General features: G+C 41.7%; 2 protein-coding genes across 3 annotated transcripts in view; both read left to right on the forward strand.

The window, feature by feature from the left end:
- The window catches only part of LOC131267176 (uncharacterized), a 116,777-nt gene extending 113,114 nt beyond the window's left edge, over positions 1-3,663 (forward strand). For both annotated transcript variants that reach the window (XM_058269969.1, XM_058269970.1), the window contains exon 4: positions 161-3,663. In XM_058269969.1, coding sequence (XP_058125952.1) covers positions 161-1,942 — 1,782 coding nt within the window. In that variant the 3' untranslated portion in view covers positions 1,943-3,663. The remainder of the gene's footprint in view (positions 1-160) is intronic.
- Positions 3,664-10,523: 6,860 nt separating this feature from the next.
- On the forward strand, positions 10,524-25,158 carry LOC131262900 (RNA-binding protein 42). Its single transcript, XM_058264994.1, has 5 exons — positions 10,524-10,682; positions 10,742-11,111; positions 11,200-11,367; positions 12,389-12,647; positions 24,762-25,158. The coding sequence occupies exons 1-5, from the start codon at positions 10,642-10,644 to the stop codon at positions 24,884-24,886; spliced, it is 963 nt and encodes a 320-aa protein (XP_058120977.1). The 5' UTR covers positions 10,524-10,641; the 3' UTR covers positions 24,887-25,158.
- The last annotated feature ends 162 nt before the right edge of the window (positions 25,159-25,320 follow it).

Below are 25,320 nucleotides of genomic sequence, written 5' to 3' on the forward strand. Positions count from 1 at the left end.
ATTGTTAAACTACTTCAATAAAATGCTTTTTTTAATGCATCAGCGGGAAAAACAAAAATAAAGTGCAACCATGGAACTTTTTTACTGGCTTAGTAAAATGCGCCATCCAAAATTGTACAACACTTATTTATTGTTTTCTTTGTTTTTATTCTATTTTTAGGCCGCGATTTTGCAGCAAACCGCCGAGTACATCTACTCACTGGAACAAGAGAAAACCCGCCTGCTGTCGCAGAACTGCCAGCTAAAGCGGTTGCTTGACCAACAGGACCACAATGGTGATAGCGCCTCGCAGGTCTCAGCACCGACCGTCACCGGCAGCACGATCGTGGCCACCGGCAATGGCGGCTCGGTTGTTTCCCAGCAAACCGGAACCGTCGTCACGACCGTGGCTAAGAAGCGAAAAATCGACACCATCGTAACCGTGCAGCCCGTCTCGGACTCGTCCGACGAAGGACTCGGATCGATGTCGCCGGAACCGGTGACGTTACGTGGCGTCAGCGTCACCACCGCTAGCAACGGAAGCAACGTGTCCGGTGCGACGACGGGCGGCGTTTCAACGAACTCTTCCTCCAGCAACAACGGCCGCCAGTGCACGACGGTGAACTTCTCCGTGAAGGACTATCTGGAGCTGAAGCACCAGCTGGACGTCGAGCGGCGACAGAAATCGATCGTTGAGGATCGGCTGAAGGCGCTCGAGCGGCAACTCTACCCGACGCGCGTCCAGTACCAGGACTCGCCGGACCTACACGTACCCAGTGGAGATTGTTCCACCGGCGAGCCTCAGGAACAGCAACAGCAGCAGCAGCAACAACAACAACAGTCGGCTCCGGAAGAGGTGGCCGTTTCGATCATCCACAAACCGATCGTCGCAGGAAGTGTGGTCGGGGGGAAACTATCGCGGAGTGGCCAGGAGTTGGACAGTGGTATGTCGGTGATCTCGCTCGATTCGAACAGCTTGGGCAAGGGTCAGCAGATAGTGGTCTGCTCGAGCGAGCTCATAGAGGAGGCACTTTCTATGCAGACGGCTTCTGGTGGAGCACCAGCAAAGCAACTGCTGATCCCGCTGAAGGACGAAAAGAAGATGTTCATCAAGCGCTCCCGGTCACGCTCCCCAACGGTGGGCAACAGAGGGGAACCGACGGTGGTCACGTTGCCACCGAAGAAGAACCGCTTCCCGTCGATCCTCGAGGCCGCGATCAAGGCCGAACCGAAGGTGGAGGTTGAGCGAATCAGCTCACCGTCCTCGATCGTGGTCACCGACGATCAGATGATAGTGACGTCGGCGGGATCGCATATGACTCCGGTTCAGCAGCCACCCATGAACATCTACCACCGCCACAACCTCGAAACGATCGTCGAAGCCATCCGCCATTTAGAGGGCGATGTGTTCGACAAAGTCCTCCCAGCACAACAACAACAGCAGCAGTCGTCTTTACACCAATCCCAACCTCAGCCCACACAGCCTGCTTCTCAGTCGACGATACAGCAACGACCGGTGCAGGATGTGCCCCTCGCGCTGACCACGAGTAAACAGCAGCAGCAACAACCGAAAACCGATCGTGACCACCGTCAAAGTCAACTCGAACCGTACCTGAAGTTCCGCACGACGCCAGGCAGCACCACCGGCACTGCCACGACAGTCGCGATTGTTGCCACGGCCGACCCAAACAATATCGTGACGGTTGCAGCACCGCCGCCAGCTAGTTCGATCATTACCGTATCGATCCCATCGACCGGAAGCAGCTCACACCCAACCGCCACTAGTGGAGTCTGTCACTCGCCCGCCGCTTCCTCGACGACAACATCGACGATCGTTGCCAATGGAACCGCCGCGGCCGCCGCTTCCAGTATCCCGCAGCATACGCAACAAACGACGGCAGCACAGATCCTGCAGCAGCAACAGTGTCGACCGGGTGTGATCGTGGTGAAACAGCACTCATGATTACCTTCCGCTCCGGCGGCTAGTGTCGCCACCGGCAGCAGCCCAACCGTTACCCCGTCCTCGTCGGGCACCATTACGTTGTTTTCGACCACGGCGGCCTCCCAGTTCCAACTTCAGCCCCAGAACAACCACCACCACCAGCAACAGAACGGAATCCAGGGCAGCAAAGCTACTCCGCTGCTGGTAAGCGTGAGCAGCAATGTTGCCAAGCTGAAGTTTGGCCCCGGTGGTGGTGCGATCGGTGTTCGATCTACAGCAGCCCCAGCAGCGACAGCGGCAACACTAGCAGGCCCCGGAAGCAGTATCCATGGTCACAACGGTGGTGTTAGCAGAAGCCATGCAAATGTCGTCATCAAATACCAGAAAACGATCGATGGCGCTTGAGCGATGATGCTCCTATGGAACGATGTTCGGCGTCCCATTACATATATATACATATTTTTTTTTACAACCTTGTTTGTTAATTATTTTACTAGATGTTATAGTTACTTTTTTATGTTCATCTTCAACCACCGCGATCGCGTACCATTTCTTCGAACCGTCCATCGACCACCCCGTACCACTACAGTCCTTCGTCACGAAAATCACCTCGGAACGAAAGCTACCTTTCTCACCTAACCTCTACCCCTCTTATCCTACCCACCCACCATATTGTGTAGGGTTTAGCAATAACAAGCGTGTATTATGTCGGTGTTTCCTTAGCCCGAGGGCACACTGGCACTCTAGTTTTGCGTTTTCCTGGCGATGGACGGCAACAAAACACACAGACACACACATACACACATGGCTAACGGACGAACTTATCGATACGCGCTTGGGAATATTTGTCTGTCTCCTCGCTGCGAGGAGACAAGCGTTTCTTTCCCTGCTGATTTAGTGCTAAGCGTAAGTGCGTTGAGCACTGAAAAAATAACGGCATAACTGCAAGCGTATGATTTTTAGTAAGCTTACGTTAACGAAATAACGCAACAGCGATCTTAAGCGACATAAGGGAGTATGTGTATGGAGGGGTTAGCAGTTAAGTATAGCGCGTAAGATCCACGATAAAAACGGAATGATATATCAAAAGTAACGTGTAAGAATCAAAGGATGGTATGTAGCAGAGTGTGTACAAGAATATAGGAATTGGTGGCACGTGACTGGCACTAATAATAAAAGTTCGTAACGAAGCGAAAATAGGAGGAATATTTGCAATGGAGTGACGAAACGATACGGTTGTACACACGAGAGAGAGTGGATGCTAAGAGAGTGGTATAGCAACCCATTAGGAACAGGCATGCATGTGTGGTAGAGCGTACATTCAGTAAACTCATTTAATTATTTGCCCAACATTGAAAATATTAATAATAGTCTCTAGGGTTTCCATTTGCATTTCATTGTGTGTAAGGATGATGAATGATATAAACTGTACCGGGAATAATGTAATTTTTTATTGCTACTTCTAACTATAACCAGGATAAAAATCTAGTACTACTTAAGACGAGTATAGTGCGCGATAGGGACGGCTTTTACACTGCTATCAATGATTTGCGCCATGACAAAACAAATGCTGAAGTGAACGGTAACCTCTAGTTTAGCACCGCGGTTTGCTACACAGCGCAAGGAGGGATAGGGAATTTGCGGAAGGAAGCGATAGATAAAATGATGCAAAGATTTTCCATCCCCTGAAAGGGTTTGAACTTTTGTTTTTGTGCAAAATATACTACCACTTTTAGTATGAAGCTTGGCTAGTATGATATGATTGATCTAAATAATTGGTATGATATGATTGATCCAAAATTGTATCATTAGGGGTTTGAGCTATTTTTATTTATGTATAGCTTATTTCATTAAAATCTAATTTGAAGGCAAAACGATGCAACGTGGTACAAGTAATATTTCTAAGAAATTAGATTGTCCACTTTAACCGAGCTTCCACAAAACTCGGTTAAACATCCCGAAAAAGAAACTTGAAAGGGCAGAAAAACGGATATGCACTACTAGCAGATTTGGTCATGTTCATGGATTGAACTTAGTTGATCCTCTGTTTACGTAATATGCCTCGAAACTCAGTTTTATGCAGCCAATTCCGGCTTGCCCAGGCCTAACTGCAGGGTCTGGAAACAATCAGTTTTGGTTTTATTTTGTTCACATGTTCATCCCTGGGAGAAACATAAACGCTATGCACGGTGAGGGTCATAAGCCTTACGCTCTTGCCTGGTTGTTAGAGTGTGATGCAATTTGAGCGATAGGTAAACAGGAGATGGATTGAAGAGTAGCTTTCAAAAAGGTACTCATCGCCCATTTAGACACTGATTTAACCTCAGAGACAAAAAAACCGTGGCGTAGCAGGAAAGAAGACGTGGACATGATAAAAGGCTGAATCACTGAGTGTTCCAAAGTATTGCAATTTCATAGTTTCTAAAACGAATCCTGAGTGGCGTGTGCTGAAGCGGAAGCAACCACAGAGAGGACTGACGAATAAAATTCGATGCCAGTGTACTTTCGTTGCTTTTACTTTTTGGCAAAATCGTCCAGTAGAGGATGCAAAAATGTGTCCCAGCTGATTCGTAGGGATTTTTTAGGCGGAAATTATGTGATCTTAAAAAAGTAGTTTATCCTTTCGATTCATTTCTTTTTTGTATTCTTTTACCGATCATAAAAACAAAAACTCTTGTTTGGATAAGTGTACTTGTTCATCAGTTTGGACCATGTAGAATCAATTCGGTAAATTAAATCAATTTCGATCAGTTCAACCGCAGAGATAGACAAATGTTTTTCTTGTAGATCAAATGCAAAAGAGTGTTAAGGAACCTCTTAAAACTAATTCATCGTAAGGCGGCGCAAGGACAGCCTTATAAATCAATTGCGCTAGCAAATTTGGCAACAAACTAGAACCAACATCCAACGATGAAATTTGGAATTGTTTTAGCAACGAGCTAAAAGGACTGAGCAATACAAATGCTTATTTTGAGTTTTTTTAACCATTCTTACTGAAACTTTTACAATTTTAACTACAGTAATTTGTTTGAATTACGGCAAATACAAGCTTACAGCAACACCTGGACGGAATCTAATATTACAACATAGTTTTAAAATAAACCACCATCAAAGACCTAGGTCACGGTAACTACCGAAATGAAAGCACTGCATGCACATGCTAACCTTTCCCATCCGTATTCAACGAAGCAATTGAAACAATTATTAAGATATTAGCAACATTAATTGGTTATCAATATCCATACTTTCTGTCGAAAGTGAACAATCTCAACACATGAATCGAACAGCAAGCGCAATCTACAATCAAAGTGAAATCATACGAACTGATTGCACATGTTCATTCTGATAGTTTTTTATATCGCGAACGTGCAATTTCAAAATGTGCCCCCTTTCTTCTGCTCGTTGCAACTCTACGTTGCCAACGTAAGCAATATTTTCAATTCGATCAACAACTTTCTACGTTAAGTTCATTCCTTTTTTAATGCACACAAGGTTAAGTAAACGCCATTCAAATACAAAAACGATATCCCCGTGAACCCGATCACTGGTGGTAATGTATAACGCGTATCGCTACAGTTCAATATTAAATATAAACATAATTTTCCTCGCGTTGATGATGCATTTTTACAGTAAGGAAGACTTTAATTTCAACTGAACACCCTCGCCGCAAAAAAAACAATAGTTCTCACACCGAACTGACGGCTCGTTGTGAAATATTTGAATTTGAAATGCACTGAACGGATGAAGAATCGGGTAGTGGTAGACAACAGAGCAAAGTAAAACACGGAAGGGAAAATAATACCATGAAAATCGTAACAAACGGGAATCAGTGGAAAATATAAGTATCTAAAACATAGCTTATAAGTGGAATAGTATGCGAAGAACATTCTGACGGAAAAGCGAGCAGTAAAAAAAGAAAGTAAAGCGAAGCAAACAGGAGACAGCTTGATGAAGTGCGCGGAAGGTGGCAAAACAGATGATCAACAAAATTTAAAATTTCGTATATTACATTTACAATCTCTTGCAGGGACAGTCCTTTGATCGGTCTTAAAGAAGCCGATCGTCGGTATAGTTCAGTGCTGCATCGTATTTACAATTGCTAAACCATGCCTGGAAAAGTGTAAGACGACGCTGCATCGAGCGCGGGCTAAATATGATTTAGAAGAGTCTACCCCAAGTAACAGAAGAAGGCGATGGTTCCGCAAAAAAGTGGTATGTGAAGTTGAAGCAGGAAGCGTAATAATTAATAATTGTAAATGAGTAGACACACAACGGTCCACTCTCATGCACACTAACATTTACACGGACAGCATCGTACGCAAACAAATAACGGAAAGTAAATTGATAACTGCCCATGAAATGCCTGAATTCTTATCCCCCAGAAACAGTTTTTTCGACGACGGGAACTATATTACAGCGAAAGCATTCACACTTGGACGGGTTGATCCCGCCGACAATGAATGTATGTGAAAGCATTGATTAAAAATAACAGAAAAAGCTGTCTCGGAGCGTTTATGAAATGCCGGCAGAATGGAGCTATATTAAATTAAACATTACAGCACATTTACTCAGCAAAAACCTTCCCTCGCAAGATACTGCAGGAAAATTAGCCAACACACATAAACGACCGGAAATTATAACCTGGACAAAACCCGGTGTGAGTTTTTCAGTCGATGACCTCGTGCAGGTGCGTCAAAGAGCTACCCGAAAATGCAGGAGTCAACCGACTGAATCGTGTAATATGTCAAACTGAAACGAATTTCCACGCGTTATCAAACAAAATTCATACTCAAAATTCAAAATTTTCTCCAATCAAAAAATCTTTCATAAGCTTGTTCGTATGAGAAAGGGAAAGCAACCCCTTAGTTTGTTCTTGTATCATAAATCTGAGAGCAATAATTAAACAAAAGAACTTAATATGGCGACCACCATCCCATGGCAAAATTTAAATACAAGAAACAAGAGCACAAACAGATAGGAGGAAAATAACGTAAGCAAGATATGAAGGAAAGGATTGCTAGCTTTTGGCTTATCTGAGAAGAGGAAAGATATGAAAGGACGAGACAATCGTAGTACGATTGTAAGGCTGGATTTTTTCCTTCCCTTGATCGTCGCGTTTCTCCTCTGATCTACGATTTCCTTTTTTCGTTTAAAAGCTATTTTTTACTTTGTTCGTGAAGTATGTGATTAACCAAAAATGAAAACGAAAACCAGAAACTAATTAGAAATTGTTTGCCATTTTTTATGATATGTCTCGGCCATTTCTTTCTATTTTGTTTGTGTGTCTAGGGTGGCTGTGTTTGTGGTCAGACGATCTGGTTAAATGCCGTCGCTGGGATCGACCGATCGCTCGATCATGGTTTTAGTCCTTGACGAAACGATTGCATAATTTTGGCGCGATAGTTTTGATAGTGAAAATTTAGGCTTAAGTACGTAAAAAGGATAACCGTGAATGAGTGAAACCCCTCCCAAAAAAGAAAAACAAAACACTAAGCAAGTTTTCTTCCGCCCGCCCCATCAGCTGTGTCGAGTGAGGAACCGAAAAGGGAAAACTAAACCAAGAGCATAAGGCAAGCAAAGCAAAGCAATTTATATAGAGATATATATACATATATATATACAGAATACGAGTACATAGACAAAATGTGTACATACTAATATGTAAGTTTATACGTAAATATGTTTACATATTTATATATACTCTTATATATGCACATTTGCATCCCCTAAAATATGTTTTAGGTCAATCATACGTCAAACCCATCCACTTGCCGGTGTTGCGCGGCCATGCCGTTCCATCGGGTGTGATGGATGGGAGGTAATTTCTGTGAAATTATTACGTTCTTTATTAGACATCGTTTGTTGTGTGTACAGAATCAGCTTCCCTTACTGAGCTAAAACGGTATCGTGGAAAAATTAGGCAAAAATAACCTGTTTGTTTGGTTGAAATAGAAAACAATGCATCGGGTGAGGGTTAAGGGTTAGCGGAGCAGGAAAAAGTAGCTCGAACAAAAAATCATAAGGAATCTTTAAAGGGGTTTAAAGTTTCTTTTCCTGATATCCTCATTGAAACATGCATCGCTTAAGAAATTTGGGTTCTCTGGCTCAGTTTCACCCCGTTTCGTTACTCCCCCTTTCATTTCTTTTGGCAAATCTGAATGTGAACCGGAAAGAAAAATTTGGTTTGACATACTAAAAAACGTTAAACATAGAAAAGATATTCCAAGAATACCATCTCTGCCGATGTAAGAATACAGGAAGGCGAACATAGAAATTCAATGAAAGTAATACTGAAACAACATTTGGCCATTCGCAACATAAGCATAAAAAGAAAACTGAAACGATAATCCTCTCCGAATAATTGCTGTACTCTGTCAAAAAAAATAATCTTCAAATTAAATCTTTTAAAACATACTTCGCAGACATTGCAAACATACTTAAGCGACTCATAAGCCAGGAAAATTCGACAGGCACTGCTTAATAAACGAAACTTACAAAAGGAATACAACCCTTCAACGAAAACATAATTGAATTGTGCAGAAAAGCGGCTAGACAAACAAGAGACTCGACGACCACTAAAAGTAAAAATACGCAATGAGCAAAACAACAATAATTCTAATCGTTTAATACTTCTAACTGTTTCATCATCTTTCTTCCGTGGAATGTCTTCTTGTGAAATGTTTGAACAAAAACAGCAAAAGAAAAAGCAAAAAAAAATCAAACCAATAAACTTAATGACGATAGCACAACAAAATTGGCAACAGAACAACAACACCTGTTGAGAAGCAAACGACATGAAAGATATGGCAAGCAAAAGGAACAGCTTTTGATTCGTTGAGATACACATTACATTTGACGCCATCATCGTAGCAATTCACGATTGCGCTTATTGTTCCTCAAGTTAGCATCAGCTTTAAGTTCATACATATGTTCTCATGCGTATAAATCGCATTTACATCAATGCTGTATTTTTCAATCATGCATCTGTTCAAACGTCCTTTATTTTTCATTTAGTTCGTAATGCTGATAGGTTTTTAATATTTCTGTATATTTGTAAAGTAAAAAAGAATTGTTCCTTTTATTTAAATCTTTATATGAGATTTAATACTTGTGTAAGGATATGAGAGAGAGAGAGAGAACGAGAAGATACAGAAAATAACATTAGCGCTACGATTGTGAACAGACAACACTGCATCGTCATAGAAGAGACAACACAAAATGTCAAAAGCAAATGTAATGCAAACGCATTGTCTCTATGAAAGCGATAAAGGCGTAAAAATAAGGCGTGTAGATTTTTCTTGTTTCATTTAAATGTGCTTTCATTCATCGTTTGTAAGCAAAGGTGGAGCAAATGCCCGAAATAGGTAAAGAGAGACGAGGCACCGAAGACCCAAATAACTGTAAGGAGAACACACACTTCCTCCCCCATTCGTTGGAGTTCAGTTTTCGTACGGTGAAATAGGACTACAATTGTGTTTAGTTTCACTAGAGAAAGCAGTTCTTCGTACTATTGATAGAATAAGGTTTTTTTCTAAAGATTTTTTTTATTGACTGTAATAACATAATTTTGGAATGTTTCTTCACTTCTTTGATGATAAAGAGAAATATATAAGCTTAAGGGTATGTTTAAAAAATGCTTGATGATCTGTACTTGTCTTATTTTTACAAATTTCTTTATCCGAAATCGTACAATTTCTACCATTGGTGATCCTTCATAATACCCAAATATTTGTGATAGTTATACATGATTTTAATCCAGAAAGTCAACTTGTAAGCATGCACCATATCAACAGAAATTTGTTTCCAAAAGAAATTGATTTTATCGGGAATCACACCAGGCAGCACACCAGGTAGGTAATTTCTGATAAGCGTACCACGAGAGACGACGTTATTCCAGCATTCATGTACACCCCTGTACATGAAGGTAACCATACCTGCATCCTCCTACTACATGTAGTCGTGTGGATTGGAGATAATACTAAACTTCTCGAGCTGGAAAATTTTTCTCCTGCTTAAAACGCGTAACAGAACATACAAAAAAAAAAATAAATCAAAAGGAAAATAATTAAAATCAAGAGGTGCATACTGCCTTACTTTCCCCTATCTATAAACAAGTCAACATGAAATGTATGTTTAAGTTGTTGAAATTGGAATAAAACGTCTCACAACCAGGGATAGTAGGATTTTGAATTATTTAAACCAATCACTAGAGGTAGCAATTCTGTTATTGTATCCAGCACAATACTTTGTTCGTTTAACGGAATTTATTTGAATTTGGTTTGTCAATTCTTTCGAACTTTCAAGATCGCTCATGATACGACTAGGTCAAGTTAGAAGCGTTTTTCGAACTTGTTTTGTTGTACAGATTTTGGTAAAAATAAAGGTTTTTGATGCACATAATGTTGTTTCCTTCTCTTTTTTCTAGTCACCTAAATGAATCGAATTTACCAGTTGAACATGTTTAGCCAACAGCTTATAACAATATATTCAAAATGGTGCATGCATGAGACGACCTGCTGTCTTACAAACACATAGCCTTGGTGAGCCGCTTGACAACCGGCTGTTGATCAAAACAAATCGACATCAGTTCAGTTCCAAACATCTCAAGTTTAAGCGTGATAAAAACGATCCAACGTACCGTGTTGTGCAGCTTGGAAGATCTTTCGGCCGGCTGGTTACCCTTTGGCTGAAGGCAGAACCGTTAGTTTCAATAACTTAAAATGGGCAGCAAAAGAAAAACCATGGAAGACGAAATGTCACGGTGCGTATTAAAGTTGTTCCATCACAAGACCACGCTACAATTTTACTTGTATATTACAGCTTTGAAGCGGAGATTTCGAGTTCCTCCGTCACTTATCCTGTACCGGCTGCCGCACCGATGCCTGCTAGTAACCCGTTCATACCATCCCAGGTACGCACGGTGATCGGTTCGCAAACATACAACCAAGTGCAGCAAAAATTGGCCCAAGTACCACCACGGATGCCACCGCCGCCGATGCCGCCGTATATGCCCTCGTACAGTGCGCCTCCACAACCATTGATACCACCAAAGTCGTATTCCAGTGAGCCTACACCGGTCATTGTCAGCAGCGCACCGAAGCTGTACACGGCTCGTCCAACTGTCGGCATTGCTTCGAAACCGGAACCATCCGCTGGACCCTCTACAAGTTCCGCTCCTACAGTACAATCGGTAGTGTAACTTTGTTTAGCTTTGCCCAAAGCTCAGTTTTATAACAATCTAATGTTGTTTTTCTATCTCGTGTACTTTTCAACTCCAGTACGATATCGCCAACATTCAGTATGAAGTGTCTAACAAAATGAAGAAGCCCAAGACCGAAAAGTCGGGCCCAAATCCAATTGCCGAGGAGGCTATTAAAGCGGCCCGAGCATCGTCAGCCCTGCAATCTTTTGGAAATAGCGAACGTCGAGGGAAAAAGGATAAAAAGGTAACTTTATGATGCGGGAATGGCAAAAAGGGGATGCAAAAGTGGCAAAAAGGGGATGAACTGCAATAACTGGTTAGACAAGTTGGCAACGCCAGGCCGTGCTAGCTTCTTATGCATTATTCGACCTCGCTTCTATGACGGGACCGATTTGTGGACATCTGCCCGTCCAGTCTGGGAATGCATGGAAATTACCCCTTTGGATAATTCTTTGTGGTTTTGTGAAAATCAAGTTTTGTATGTCTTTATCATGGCGTGCATTTCTTCAGTTTCACAAAAAAGTCACAGAATGACCTCACACCCGGAGCACATAATTCCGCCAGAACATATTCTTAACTGTGTCAATCTTTAACACAAATCAAAATGTTGCTTGCTTAATTCCACGATATACGTTCCAGGATTCTATTTTCGCTAATATCATCGCCCTATTTGAAGTTGTTCGATGATAGTTGATTATCATTATTTTTTTTTTTAATCCGTGCCCATGTTTTTTTTCCAGAATAAGTTTAGTTAAACTCTTGCATGTGGCATAACAGAGAAGTGCATTTAACGACAACGTTTTGTTTAAGAAAAAAGCCAAGTGAATGGCATATTGGAATTGTTCTGATTTCATTAATATTTAAAATTAGATAGATCAAACACTTCAACAGAGAGGGACATTGTTAACTAATGTTAAAAGTTATTTATTTACATAAATTTATATCATAACATTACCCTGCTATTGAACAAAATAAGAAAATTATTAGCAATGTTTGACATTCAAATTAAACAAGTTGAACAATTAGTATCAACCAAATTTTGCTGGATAGAATTTGGCATGAAACAAATTTTTAATAATTTAACCTTTCCTTAGGTTCTCCTTTTGAGTGAAAATGTACGTCATCAGAAAATCTCCAATTGCTTAAGATAGATTCCAGTCATTTTTATTTCTATAGTGTTGCTACCTTTCAGCCTTGTTAAATTAAAACAACCCACACTTTTTTATTTTCACCATCCACTTGGTTTCGGATTGTTTCTTCTAAAGCAAACGGTACGCGTCGCTGGCGGTCAGACGTGGGAAGATATGTCACTATCCGACTGGCCGGAGGACGACTTCCGCATCTTCTGCGGCGATCTCGGCAACGACGTCAACGATGAGCTGCTGACGCGAACGTTCAACAAGTATCCCTCCTTCCAGCGTGCCAAAGTGATCCGGGACAAGCGGACGAGCAAGAGTAAAGGGTACGGTTTCGTGAGCTTCAAGGACCCGCAGGACTTTATTCGCGCGATGAAAGAAATGGACGGTGAGTAACACATTTGCACGATGTAAGATGTAACGTGTGAAAATAAGTGGCTCTCATGCGAGATCTCTGTATTTGGTATTCAAGTTCGTTTGCAACTTCCACAGATGCTTTCTTTGTATATTTACGACACACTTTGTCATGGTTTTGTCATGCATTTTTAATAATGTTATATATGAGAGTAATTTTAAAGCATTTTCTTATTACACATAGAATGAGACATGAATTATGCTTTCGTGTTGCCTAATTTTAAACACCTTTTTTGTTTTGTGGTTCATGCACGCGATGGCACGGGTGGGTCCAAAGATGTGTTAGGTCACCCCGGTCCACATTTATCCCATCGGACCCCAGCCGTACGATACAAACAGTTGCGGCACTGTGTACTGACGTCGGGCCGTGTTCACCTTGCTGGTCGTGCGCACCGAAGGCGAGCTGTCAACGTAGTCCGTGTCGGTTCGCAGTTGTTGCGCGTGTACGGCAACGACTTCCGGCTCGTAGCGGGAAGCGTAGGGACCGCCAGGATTGGCCGATTCGTTCGCCGAACCATCCGGCAATGGAACGGGATGCTTATGCAGCTCTTTTTGCAGCAGCTGCTGCTCCTCCTGTATCCGTTGCAGATCTTGCTGCAATGGTAGCTGTTCCTGCTGCTGTTGCTGCTGCTGCTGCTGGGCTTGCCATTGCAATTGCTGTTGCTGCTGCAGCAGTTGCTGCTGTTGCAATTGTTGTTGCTGCTGCTGCTGTTGCTGTTGCTGTAGCTGACTTTGGGCGTAAGCTTTCTGAGCCTTCGAGTAGTGGTTCAGGTAATACATTGAGAACGGCATTCCCGAAGCTCCCCAGCCGCGGGACATGAAGAGATCCTTCTTGATGGCAGACGGTGTCGCTGGCACAGCTGCCGGCACTCCCAGGCCCGGACTCTGCATTGAACCTTCTAGTGTCCGCTGGTTGCCACTGCTGTTCTCCGTTTGACCGTTTCGAGCACCTCCGGTGCATGGCAATGAGATGACTCCGTGCGGCGCGGTGATAATCACCATCGCCACCAGGCAGAAGCAAATTCGCGTTATATGACGACCCTGTGGTGGAGAAATCGAAAGACGGAGAGAAAGCGAGGGTGAGAATGATAGTGAGACACCAGATAAGGAAGTGAATAACAAACCGGAGGTTTACCGGTGGCAAATCCGGCTAGATTAGCGCCATTGCTCAATACCAATTATACGTCGTTCGAGTATGATTGTGTGTGTCTTTCTTGTAGTGGGTGGCCATTCGAGATCTGTTTATTATTAGGTGTTGGAAAACCATCAAATCCTTTCAAATACCACGTGCTAAATAAATTATAATGAAGAGCTTTTTTTATAAAAAAAATTTGGATAGCAACATAATTTAAAAAGTAAAGTATACACTTGTTCGATTCTCGTGAAGCTGTCGTGCCTTAAGGCTAGTTGGTAATGATTTTTTTAATAATATGATTTAACCGCTACACCAACGCCAATCAGACAAAAAGCGGATACCGAGGATCTCATCAATATTTAGCGCCAAAGTAAAGGTTAAACATTCCCGCCGGTGGCTTCGATTGCATTTAAAAGGCTCCGATCAACGTTACATTATTCTACCAATCAATTTGCTGAATGCCTACATGCAGACGACGGTGTTCCAGTCGCGTCGCTTAGAGCCTTCTTGGTTTTGCGACCTTTTGGTCCACTTTCATTCGTTCAGCTGGTTATTTAGCTTTAAGCATTTTGGCGCAATGATATGGCACTATTAGAGTTTGAAAGCAGATGCAGATCTGCTCAGAATTTTGTAAAGAATTCGCTAAAACATTGTATTTGTTTTTCCTTCGATTATATTATTCGATCAGACGGTATTCTATCCCAAACAATTGTTATTTTATGTATGTTTAAAATACTGAAATTACCAAGAAAAATTGGTGTTGTTTTAAAATAATTTATCCATACATTCTTATTAATATTGTATAGTTTTCTTTGCCTTCAGGTACGATCGTAAAACTATCAAGTTTACATCATATCCTGGTAGAAACAAGCGCAGCAACAACAATCCCCTCCCATTTAGGTGAAAAGGGCACCAAAAATGGAAAAATTCCAATTGCAGAAAAGTCCAACAACACTGATATCGGCACTTACTTAGGTGTCTGACCCCTTGGTGATAGCGAGAACTTTTCCGAAAGTTCACAGGCACAATCAGTTGAAAATACGATCGAAAATAACCCGCCTCCTCCCCCCCACCAATCATCCCGATCCTTGGGGTCCTGTTTCATCTAGCGCCGTTGAATCGGTTACTTCACGCGGCGATAAGCGGAATTCGACCGAGTGGATTCCCCATATCAATTCCAATTCCAGACCGACCGAACGCATCTGGTTGTTTGTTCGCGGTTTTCTTTTCGGCGGCGTTGTCTATTTTCGGTCGCCGTCTCGGATTTTGTTTACTTTCCACGGTGGGAATGTTTATATATATATATATGGACTAAAATTGTGTGCAGCTATACTTTGCTTCACAGCCCATTGGAAGCGTTTGATGTACGCTGATTAGAGTGCTCGAGTAATTAATTTGATTCTCCCGAAGACGACTTCGCTGGTGTCCAAACACATACACACACACACACACATACGTTGAAGGCTACCCAATGATGCACGCCGGTCGAACCGATGATAAGGAGCATGGACTGATTGTGGTTTTTACAAGAAAATACAACCGAACCACTTTTAAAACGTTATGGCCAGAGTGATTAAAATAGATTAAACAAATAAATAAAAACACTCACCCAGTGGGTGTACGCGTTCCCGCTTGATCGGCTCGCGATCGATCGATCGGTCGGCCAAAGTTCAGTGGCGAAGGTACAAAACGGAAATGAAGGGTCGTGGCAGCGGTTTTCTACGCCTCATCCGTCTTATCCCGGCCCATGTGCATGCAATGTGATGCGCCAGTGACAAGTGGGTCACATTTGTTATTTCGCACGCGAAGGCAAAACGAACCCCTTTCGGCCACGGGTTGAAGCAACCCCTCTTCCCGTGCCCTGACCCATCACCAGGGGGCGGGCGCGAAAAAGGGTTTCGAGTTGATGTTTTCGATTGCAGTGAGCATGATGCGATGTGGTGGGTGTTCTGTGCTTTTTTCATTCGAGTATTTTAACGATTTTCGTTATCTTTGATTCCATGATCTGCACGTGAAACTTAATCACCGGAGAGGCAAGCACATTCCATCAAAGCGCCAGCCTTTGCGCCGTTTCTTGGTGTCACTTTCAACCGGGGTTGAAGTAGAAAAAATAATCACCTTAAAACATCTTAGTCTGGGGTCATTTTACTATGCGTTGCAATGTACTAGGATTGGATTTTAAAGCAATTGTGCTATGTTTTTGAGTGGGTAAAGGACTTTTTAGCGCCAAATAAGGATTTACAAATTAACTCAATATTTTCATCTAGAACAAGTGCGTCCTTTATCAACTTATCCAACTTCAGCTCCCACGCATGCCCACGCCTAAAAGTGTTTGATGCAGGGAACTTCAGTTTATCGCGCCGAACTTTTCATTCTGACCGTTGCATTGTCGGTTCGACCAGAAGTATTCTTCGTCCCCTTCAGTCTTTCGAGGGTTTAAAACGAGAGATGAATTTTAAGTTTTATATCCCCAAAGATTCCCTTAGTAATAATCATTCCATTGCCTTGGTTCTCTTTTATCCACTAAAGCAATTCCATCTTTTTTTTTCCAACGGAACAACTAAACAAGGACTTATTTAATATTTAATTATTCGACTAGGCTTTTTGATTACTTGATTTGATTACTTTGAACTTGATTACTTTGGCGCTCACTGGCTTGAAGTTTTTAAAATCTTACATTGTATTGTTCAAATGCCAACAAAGTTCGCATAGCGCTCCTTAGTCAATAATTAAACACTGATGAGGAGTCAGATCTGGCTAGGTGAAACCATTTTTTAATTAATTTTTATCAGCAATGCCGACAATTATTAATTAATTATTACAAAACCTGTATCCTTGTGGATCAACACAAGGATATCTGTGCACCGAAAAGACACCTCATGGAGGAAAAACTCTTCGCATCTCTGTTGGATTCCAAAGCCAAACGTCCATCCTGCTGGACCAACTGGATCGAAAACAGTACAAACAAATGCATCGATGTTTTTCATGGCACACGTTCGTGTCACCCTTTAGCCCCGCCGTGCGCCATAAGCACACATCAGTCGCATGATTTCGTATTCACGAGGAGTCGTTCAATGTCGAGCATTGACAAAACAGCTACGCGGTGCGCTCGCGATTCTGCAGCCCCTGCCGGTCGAACTCTTTCCCGCTGGGCGTTACTAGGCGCCTCCATCGGTTTCGATCACGGTTAATCACAAGTGAACGGCTGGGTGAAGTAATCGCGCCGTTCGCTCGTCCCGGTGTTCCCAGGCAAGGAAACGAAAGGAACGAGGGTACGGGTACGGCCTCCACCGTGCTGTCCTATCTTGTTTACGCGGCCACAGTTCAGTGTCGATGGTCGGATTTCGTGTGTTTTTACCATCCCGGGTGGTGGGTGAGTAAGCCCCAAACAGCCGGTCAAGTGATTGGCTAGACTTTCCCTGCGAATGCGATCGTCATGTTGCCACGATTGAATGATATTGTATTTTAATTTCGTTGTAGAACATTTTACACTCTCGTAAGCGTTACACTGCGGACCGTTGCTCAGTGAATATCTCAGGTGTCAAAGTTCGTGTATTGGTTCCCCTCATGTATGGTTTGGTTTTCCAACGACTCAACGAGGCAAATGGAATCGGAAGCAGCGAATGAATATGAATGTTGGCAGGCACACAGTTTGGTCACAAGTGTGGTGGTTGAATGTGGTTTACCGATCGCTCCTATCCAGCTTACCTTATCCATATTCGGTCGTATGTTAGTCGGAAAGTATCCTGCGAACGTTCTTGCTCTGCTCTGATGTCCGCTGAGACTGATGCTGGTGCTGGGCCCAAAAGCGAAATCACACAAACTATCTCCAGCTGTTGCTAGCCGGTTGGCTGCCGAAAGCTCAATCGCGGGATGGCGACCTTGACGCGATGACGTCCCTGTTTTTTGGGATCCGGAGTGAACGATCAATCACGGATCAAAGCAAACCCGGGTGAACTTGTCGGATGGATCATGGTGCGTGGGCAACCGGAAGGGCTGAATTACTTGCACTCTCTCACTCGTATGCACTGTTCACTGTTCCGCCGCGGTGGACACACGCGGTGACCGTCGAAATTCCGTGCCATTGAAACACATTTGCTTGAAGCTAATGGTGGTTCCGATCCGCATACAACCGTTTCTAACGTCAAGTGTTCTTTTTCGATTACGATGATCGCGTCCGTCCGTGGCGAAGATCCGCTGCAACAACTTCCGTACCGTGTGTGCCAACCGAAAGGCTCGAAATTCTGCGACAGAATGTTAGCACCCGCCGGTCGGAGTCGGCCTTTTATCAACGTCCGCTCTCTCGCACCGACTACGAGGATGTTGGGCGCTGTGGGAGAGTAACACTGATACACACGCACACACAGCGTGTGTTATCAAACCAAGCTCAGTGTAGCACGAACTGCACCTTTAGAGCAGGCACATCCCCCCGAGCCTGCCGACGCCTTGAGATGAGCATCGTTGAATCACGTTGAAGGTGAGCGACAAGAGCGGATCTCAACACTTTCATCTCGTGGGGGGAGGAAGAAATTGCCGTTGTTCGACGGCGGCAAGGACTCGACCGATGATTCGCACCACGGACTTCCAGGTATTTGCGCGCCAAAATCGGATCCCAATCGGATGCGTTGATCGCGAGCAAACGTGGCGCTCCTCGTACCCAGCGACAAATAAGGACAGGAAATGAATGCTTTGTTGATTGCCACCACAGAAAAGCCTTTCGTTCGAGACATCGATACACTTTTGTTTTGTTCCAATGCATCAAACAAGTATATTGACAAAGTCAAACGTGTGTGCTAAAAGAGTATCGCTGGAACTGATATTGCTGGTCAGGTTTTCTCGTAAAAATCAATTCCATAAATTTCGTTGAATGCTGAAAGTAGCGAAATCTATTGTTCAGAAAACGCAATAAGGCTTGGTTCATTTAGAAATGGGGCAGTTTGTTTGAATGATAGCGGAGCCCCCCGTGGACCAAAATGGACAATTTTTACAACATTTGGTGACAAAATTACATACTTTAGTTGGTCAAATTTTCACGCCATTTAATCATGCCTGCTCAAAGATATTCGACATGCAAGAAGAGAAGCAAAAAATAATTGTGCACAACTATCTGCAGAATCCATCAGTGTCATCTCGAGAGCTAGCAAAACACAGACGAGTGCCCGTAAGGTGCAAACTAAGCGATGGAGTGGAACCGTAAATCGTCAATTGCGATTGAGAGTCATTCGGAAAATCAAAGCTAACCCAAACATCTCGGACTGTAATTTGGCCGAAAATCTGTACGCCGACCGCTCTTCTGAACGGCGAATCCGACTCCAAGAAGGCTTTAAGTGTTATCGAGTTAGTAAACATCCAAATTGAAACTTAAAACAAAAAACAATGGCCAACAACCGGGCTCGAAAACTGTACGATCAGGTGCTGATCAAGCCGCATGGTTGCATTTTAATGGACCATGGAATCAATATTAAAGTCGATTTTAAACAAATTCCGAGCATTAAATTTCATAAGGCTTATGCTCGTGCCAACGTCCCCAAGAGGTTCAAACTTTATTTCGCTAAAAAAATATGATTTCGCAAGGATTCTGTACATGTGGCAAAAAAACCACCGTGTTTGTGACGAATAAGGACATAAATTCGGACTTGTATAAGAAAGAGTGTGAAACAAATTTTGCCATTTGTTAGGTCTCATGATGGTCCAGTTATGTTTTGGCCTGATCTAGCAAGCTGCCATTATAGCAAGGACATGCTACAATGGTACAACGGTACTGCTGTGAAATTCATATAAAAATATAAAATAAAAAAAAAATAAATATATATTGGGCAATAATGAAACGAAAATTAAAGAAGAAGAGTGCAGTAACTAAGGACATAATACAAATGAAGAGTTTTTTTTTAATTTACTGGCTAGAACAGTAACTAAAGCTGTTGTGCGCTGGTTGATGGGCGGTATCAACAAAAAAGTTCGAGAATATATTCGTAAAGCCAGAACGTAATTTTTTTTAAATATTTTTTTAAATATATTAAATCAAAACCTATGATTCATTCAAACAAAGTTTTTCAATTGGTTTAATGGTATAAAAGATACACGCAATACAAAGTGCCCCATTTCTAAATAAACCAAGCCTTAGTTCAGGGTTTGGGACGAATTTTTGTGGTAAATTAAGAATTTTATTCAGTCGTTAAATAGGTTGGAAACATCAGTTTCCAGGAGTTTTCGATGGATAAGGCAAGCTTAAACAAGTTGAGTATGCTAATGCAAAGAGTGGAAGTAAAAGTTGAGTGTACTAATGTAAAGAGTGGATGTAAAAGGGGTTGGGGTTGATGATGTACATAAATTATTATATCATATTCCAATACTCGATGAAAAGAAAATGTAGGTGGCCTGCCGATTGCTCTCTTAGTTTGGTATCGTTCTGTTAAGTAATCCCTATATATTTTTGTTGATACCTTACACAATAACCTTTCCAGTGCTTTCAAATTTATCTCTACATTATGCAAATGAAGAAATAAGGAATAATTTGTTTAAATTTACTCCAAAAATTTGTTCGTAAATTTGATAACTGTTATTTATCGATGTGTTGGACATTTTTTATTCCACTTGATAAATATCAACGCCTTGCTTAGGAAAATTGTTGCCAAATAGTAATTCATGTTTTCAAAGCTGGAAAATCTTAGATTTTACAACAAAAGTATACTCCAGTGAAAGGACCGAGTGCACATAGAAACAAGTTTGTGTTCTCTCATTTAAAAGTATAAATCAAAAATGAGGTGCAGTTTTTCTCTGTAACTTTCGCATTTTATTACTTTTTCTACAATTTATATATATTATTATTATTAATTTTGGTTTTTGTGTTTGTTTTAACATTTAATGTTATGTATACTATTTTGCCTGGTGTCAGTGCTCTGACGTTTGCGACTTTATCGTGTATTCGATTCAAGTGTTTCCAAAATTTTCACAAATTTAAAAAAGTTAAATGAATTTAACTATTTTTTTTAAAGAGAGAAAAGCTTTAATTTCGGGTTTATAAAATACAGTTTGGTTGACAAATAAAATCGGATACGACGATCCGATAAAAACAAATTATTTGGATTTTACCGTACCGTTTTAGGCTACTTTATTTATTTTAGAATATTTTAGACTTCCGAGATTGCCAAAAAAGTTTTTTCTGTTTTTATCGGGTTGGTAGGTCGGTCAAACCGAACCATTTATTCTTTACTGTATGAAACCTGCCTTTGAGAGCCTGGAAACGTAAAAAAAAATGCTCAAATAATCCCCCAGACCGCATGGCATGGCTAAATACACGTTAGGACAACGTGTTGGTCAATCCCACGGGGATCGATTTACCATCCCGCTTATCACGAGCAATGCTAAGCAATCGTATTCTATTATTATAGACTTTTGCTTTTTCGCATGTCCGTATGTTTGCATTTTTCCGATCGACTTTTGATCAGCAACCACCCACCTACTCGAAGCGCGGGGCCACTAGCCCAGCATGGCGTGGAGCCGTGCCTATGTTTAATCAAATGCGCAAAACAAGACCTTTGGGCAGAAGTCGGTGCAATCGGTATGCACTGGCAGTAACGTATTAATCTAGGGTGAAACCCTCCCCTTCTCTGGCAAACAGAAAATTGTAAACTGCAACAGATCAACAGATCGAGCAAACAAACTGCAATCACGCATCCTTCCGTTGGCCTTGCGTGCATAAATAGATTGTTGGTTATTTGCAGAACAATGTGTGTGCTCCCTCTTGCCGGTTTGTAAAAGCGTAAAGTTTTCGTTTCAATTTTGATTCGCATCGCTTTCGAAATGATAAACTTGTCCTTATGAAAATAATTAATTTGCGAGATTCTTGTGGGGTGTCGCATTTGAATAATTGAACAGCGAGATAGCGAATTTCCATCACCGTTACCAAATCAACACTAGCTTTCGACAAAACAAGACTCAAAAGGGTATATTTAGAATTTACCCGTAACAAACGAGATACCTCCTGTTTGGTTAACATACATGGGCGTCTGGATTCAAAGAGGCTCGACTATTGGCAATTCAAATCACATCGAGCTCGAACAGTATGGAAACAAAGACCGCTAAAGGACGTACGGTTAAAGTCGCAGTCAGTGCCACTTGCGCGAAATTAATCCTCGTGCCAGTCATCCATCATTGTAGATGGATGAATGCGCGTCTAAACTGTTTTTATCATAAGGCTCATCGGTTATGCGAGGTGGTGCCAAGTGTTTACTTGTTGATAGTGCTGCGGTGAGCAAGCACAACAGATGTCCAGTAGAACGCAAGACACGGTGGTCACAGTTCCGGCAAAAATCTGCATTCTAATCGCAAGGACTTTGTAAACATTAGATTTTGTTTTCCTCTCTTCAAAGGACAAGACGCGTGCAGAGCGATGAGTTGATCACAAGTAACAATAGCTTTGGTAAACAAACAGCCATGCTTCGTCGCACGAAAGACCTTATTTATCTGCTAAAGGTCGCACATTTTGCATCAATTGCGCATCGCAGCGCAGAATGCGATATTCTGCCGTCAATCGCACCTAGTGTATAAGTGGCAGCACATCTTCTAAGGCAGATCTCGATAATGGCCAAATCCCATTCTGTCAGCTGATTTTATCTGAACTCTTTTTCTTCAAAAATGTACGTCGAAACTGTTGAACGAGGTGTTCAATATAAGATGACTTCCTTCATTTTTACTATTGACCGAATTAAAATTACCCAGTATCCTGAATTTAATTCAGAATCCAGCGACAAAATAATATATTCACTGTGCATCCACAATAACTACAATCAAGAAACACGATTTTTAACTCTATTACGAAACAAAATATAGTTCAAAATAACCTAAACATCCAGAACCAAAGTTATTTTAATTACTGATTATCAATTTCAAGTATATTACAAACAACTAATTCAAAGTACAACGAACGTACAGTCGATATCAAAAATGTGGAAAATTCCACGAAAATCAGTATCGAAATTAATGATTACAAGTAACACTTTGAAATATTTTACCTTACGTTTACGATGCTTTCCAAATTAGAAAGGTAATACTCCATTTAAAAACATCATTTTCTTTAAATTAAAATTCTATTTAAGATATCTAGCCTGCGGTTTTAAGCTCTCTTTTATCATCTGGCCCCTTTCAATAAACGTGTGCCGATCCCTGTTCTAAGCCGTTAATCTTTAAAAGCTCTGGGCAAGATGAAATTAAAAGATCCATTGAAATCTGGGACCAACATACTTACTACATTATACAATAGCGTACCACACAATACAAAACCTACTGTATTAAATACCTGCTATAGTCTACACTAGTTTAAAGGAAGTTAAACATATTACATAAAAGGGATTAAAATTCATGGCTATAACAACTATTCTAGTGCCTTTTGGGTAAGCTCAAGTGGTGCTTGTTATGTTCAAATAATATTCCGTTTATCCAAAAAAATCCCTTTACACTACTCGTGTGCCTTGTAAAATGCCGAATAAATTAGAAAAAAAGATTAGATAAATAAAAATTACATCATATAATTATTTACTTCATGTCCTGCAAACATGTTTTTAAGAATAAAAGTATAAGAGCGTGGCTATTTTGTATATGTATAGCATTTGGTATACACACACGTAACACGCACAGACAATATGCGTAATTAATTCCTTTTGTTCGGCTTGCATATTCTTCCTACATCTTCAGTGAGTTTGGAACAAATTTGTTCTAAAGCAGAAAGCACCAGCACTTGAAAAATCAAGCTATCAATTCGTACCCATGTTGCGAACATAAAAATCAATCAATCAATACGAATATTAGCTTGCCCTATTGTTTATCCTCACAATGACACGTGGCAGGTATCTTTGTGCCGGCGCTTGGACCATCCGTGGAAAATGTAATTTTCCAAGAATTCAAACCTGGGCCCAGTTTTGCCTCGTAACGGAGAGTAATCATATTGAATTGCCTTAAAGCGTCATAATGAACGCAATATGGAACACTAAGGACACATCGGAGCATGAGTCTATTGAATACTACTTCCTCTGTAGGTTCATTCTGGCCATTTTTTGGACTGATTTGGTGGCTCCTCTCGGCTTGAACGGCTTCGATTTCGCATGGCCCCCATGGTAACCACCCATGAACGTGCGTTCGTCCTTATTTGAATGGGAAACATGTGACTGTATTGCTGGCATTAGAAGGCGCAATGGTCCGATGAAACCAAACTCAGCTCCCAGCATCCGATGCTTGCGGCTGTATGTGAACAAAATGAAGACTTTCTGTGAACTGTTTCAATTCCCACTACCGGCCAGCACCACCAGAGGCTTCATATTCGATGGGAAATGTCATGGCAAGATGCTGGCCTTTTTCTAAAAATTGCCTCCAAAGTTCTGTTAATCTTTCTTGCGCTAACTTATCTGATTGTTTCCACGCCGTGTTGGTGGAGAAACCAACATGAGGACAGAAAACTTTATCTCACTTGCCGGATGCTTTACGGTACATATAAAGTGTGCAGTCCCCGATGACATTTATGTTCTCTCGCTTGCATATGGAAACGAAGTCCACCATTGCAGCTGCCGCTTGTGGCCAACAAACGAAGATGTTAATGATGTTTGTTGAAGTTTGAATATTGTTTCCGCATATCGCCTTGAAGTCGTGGCGATTGGTCAATATGCCAGCTAGTTTAGCCTACATTTCTTGTGGCATTATAAACTTTTCTGTTGTAGTTTTCGGAGAAATTTCTTGTCCAACTTCGTAACTTTCCCCGTGGCATGGCGTGTCTGCATATGAGTCGTTTCATTTCCGTAGAGCTGTGCTAACCTTATTGCTTGTGATGACATTTTCGTAGCCGTGTCGAAGCAGATTATCCTTAAGCAAATCTTTTAGAAACTTAAAAAAAAATACGAAAGTAAACCACGGAAACCTTATGATTATGGATCTTATGTCTTTCTTTTTAACTATTTCCCTCAGGACGGTACGTCGGCAGCCGACCAATCAAGCTACGCAAAAGCACGTGGAAAAACCGCAGCATCGAGGTTGTCCGCAAAAAGGACAAGGAAAAGCAGGCGCTTCTCAGTCTATTCAATCAGAGCTAGTAGTGCGACGAGTTGGCGTGGACGGAGATTGTTTCGGTGGAAAATCGCTTCTGATGTCCTCGTGGCGAATCGGTGGAAACCTGTCTGTCATGCACCTTGTGGCGCGTGATCGTTGATGCTCCTGGAATTGCGTCATTTGGAACCGACTCCGACAAGCATAGAGGCGGAAGTGGTTAGACAATGAATCGCGAAAATGCTCTACTATTTTCAAAGAAACCGACAAAGGTTAGCCGAAAAATACCCGCCAATTAAACGTTCAATTCTTATCGAAATTGTTCACACTAGTGTTTCGCTTGTGTTTAATTATTTTAAAACCCCCTATGTTGTTTTAAAACCACCTTAAATTCTCATTTTAGCGAAGAGTTAGGTAAAAGGATAATATAAAATGCACATTTTAAATTAAAATTTTGCTCTTGGATTTTCTCCCCGAAGGA

The sequence above is a fragment of the Anopheles coustani genome, chromosome 2 (genome assembly GCF_943734705.1).
Source record: "Anopheles coustani chromosome 2, idAnoCousDA_361_x.2, whole genome shotgun sequence".
Classification (NCBI taxonomy): domain Eukaryota; kingdom Metazoa; phylum Arthropoda; class Insecta; order Diptera; family Culicidae; genus Anopheles; species Anopheles coustani.

Coding starts and splice junctions, on each gene's coding strand:
- LOC131262900 (XM_058264994.1), top strand. CDS start 10,642: ATGGGCAGCAAAAGAAAAACCATGGAAGACGAAATGTCACG. Junction 10,683..10,741: donor ATGGAAGACGAAATGTCACG/GTGCGTATTAAA, acceptor TGTATATTACAG/CTTTGAAGCGGAGATTTCGA. Junction 11,112..11,199: donor CCGCTCCTACAGTACAATCG/GTAGTGTAACTT, acceptor TTTCAACTCCAG/TACGATATCGCCAACATTCA.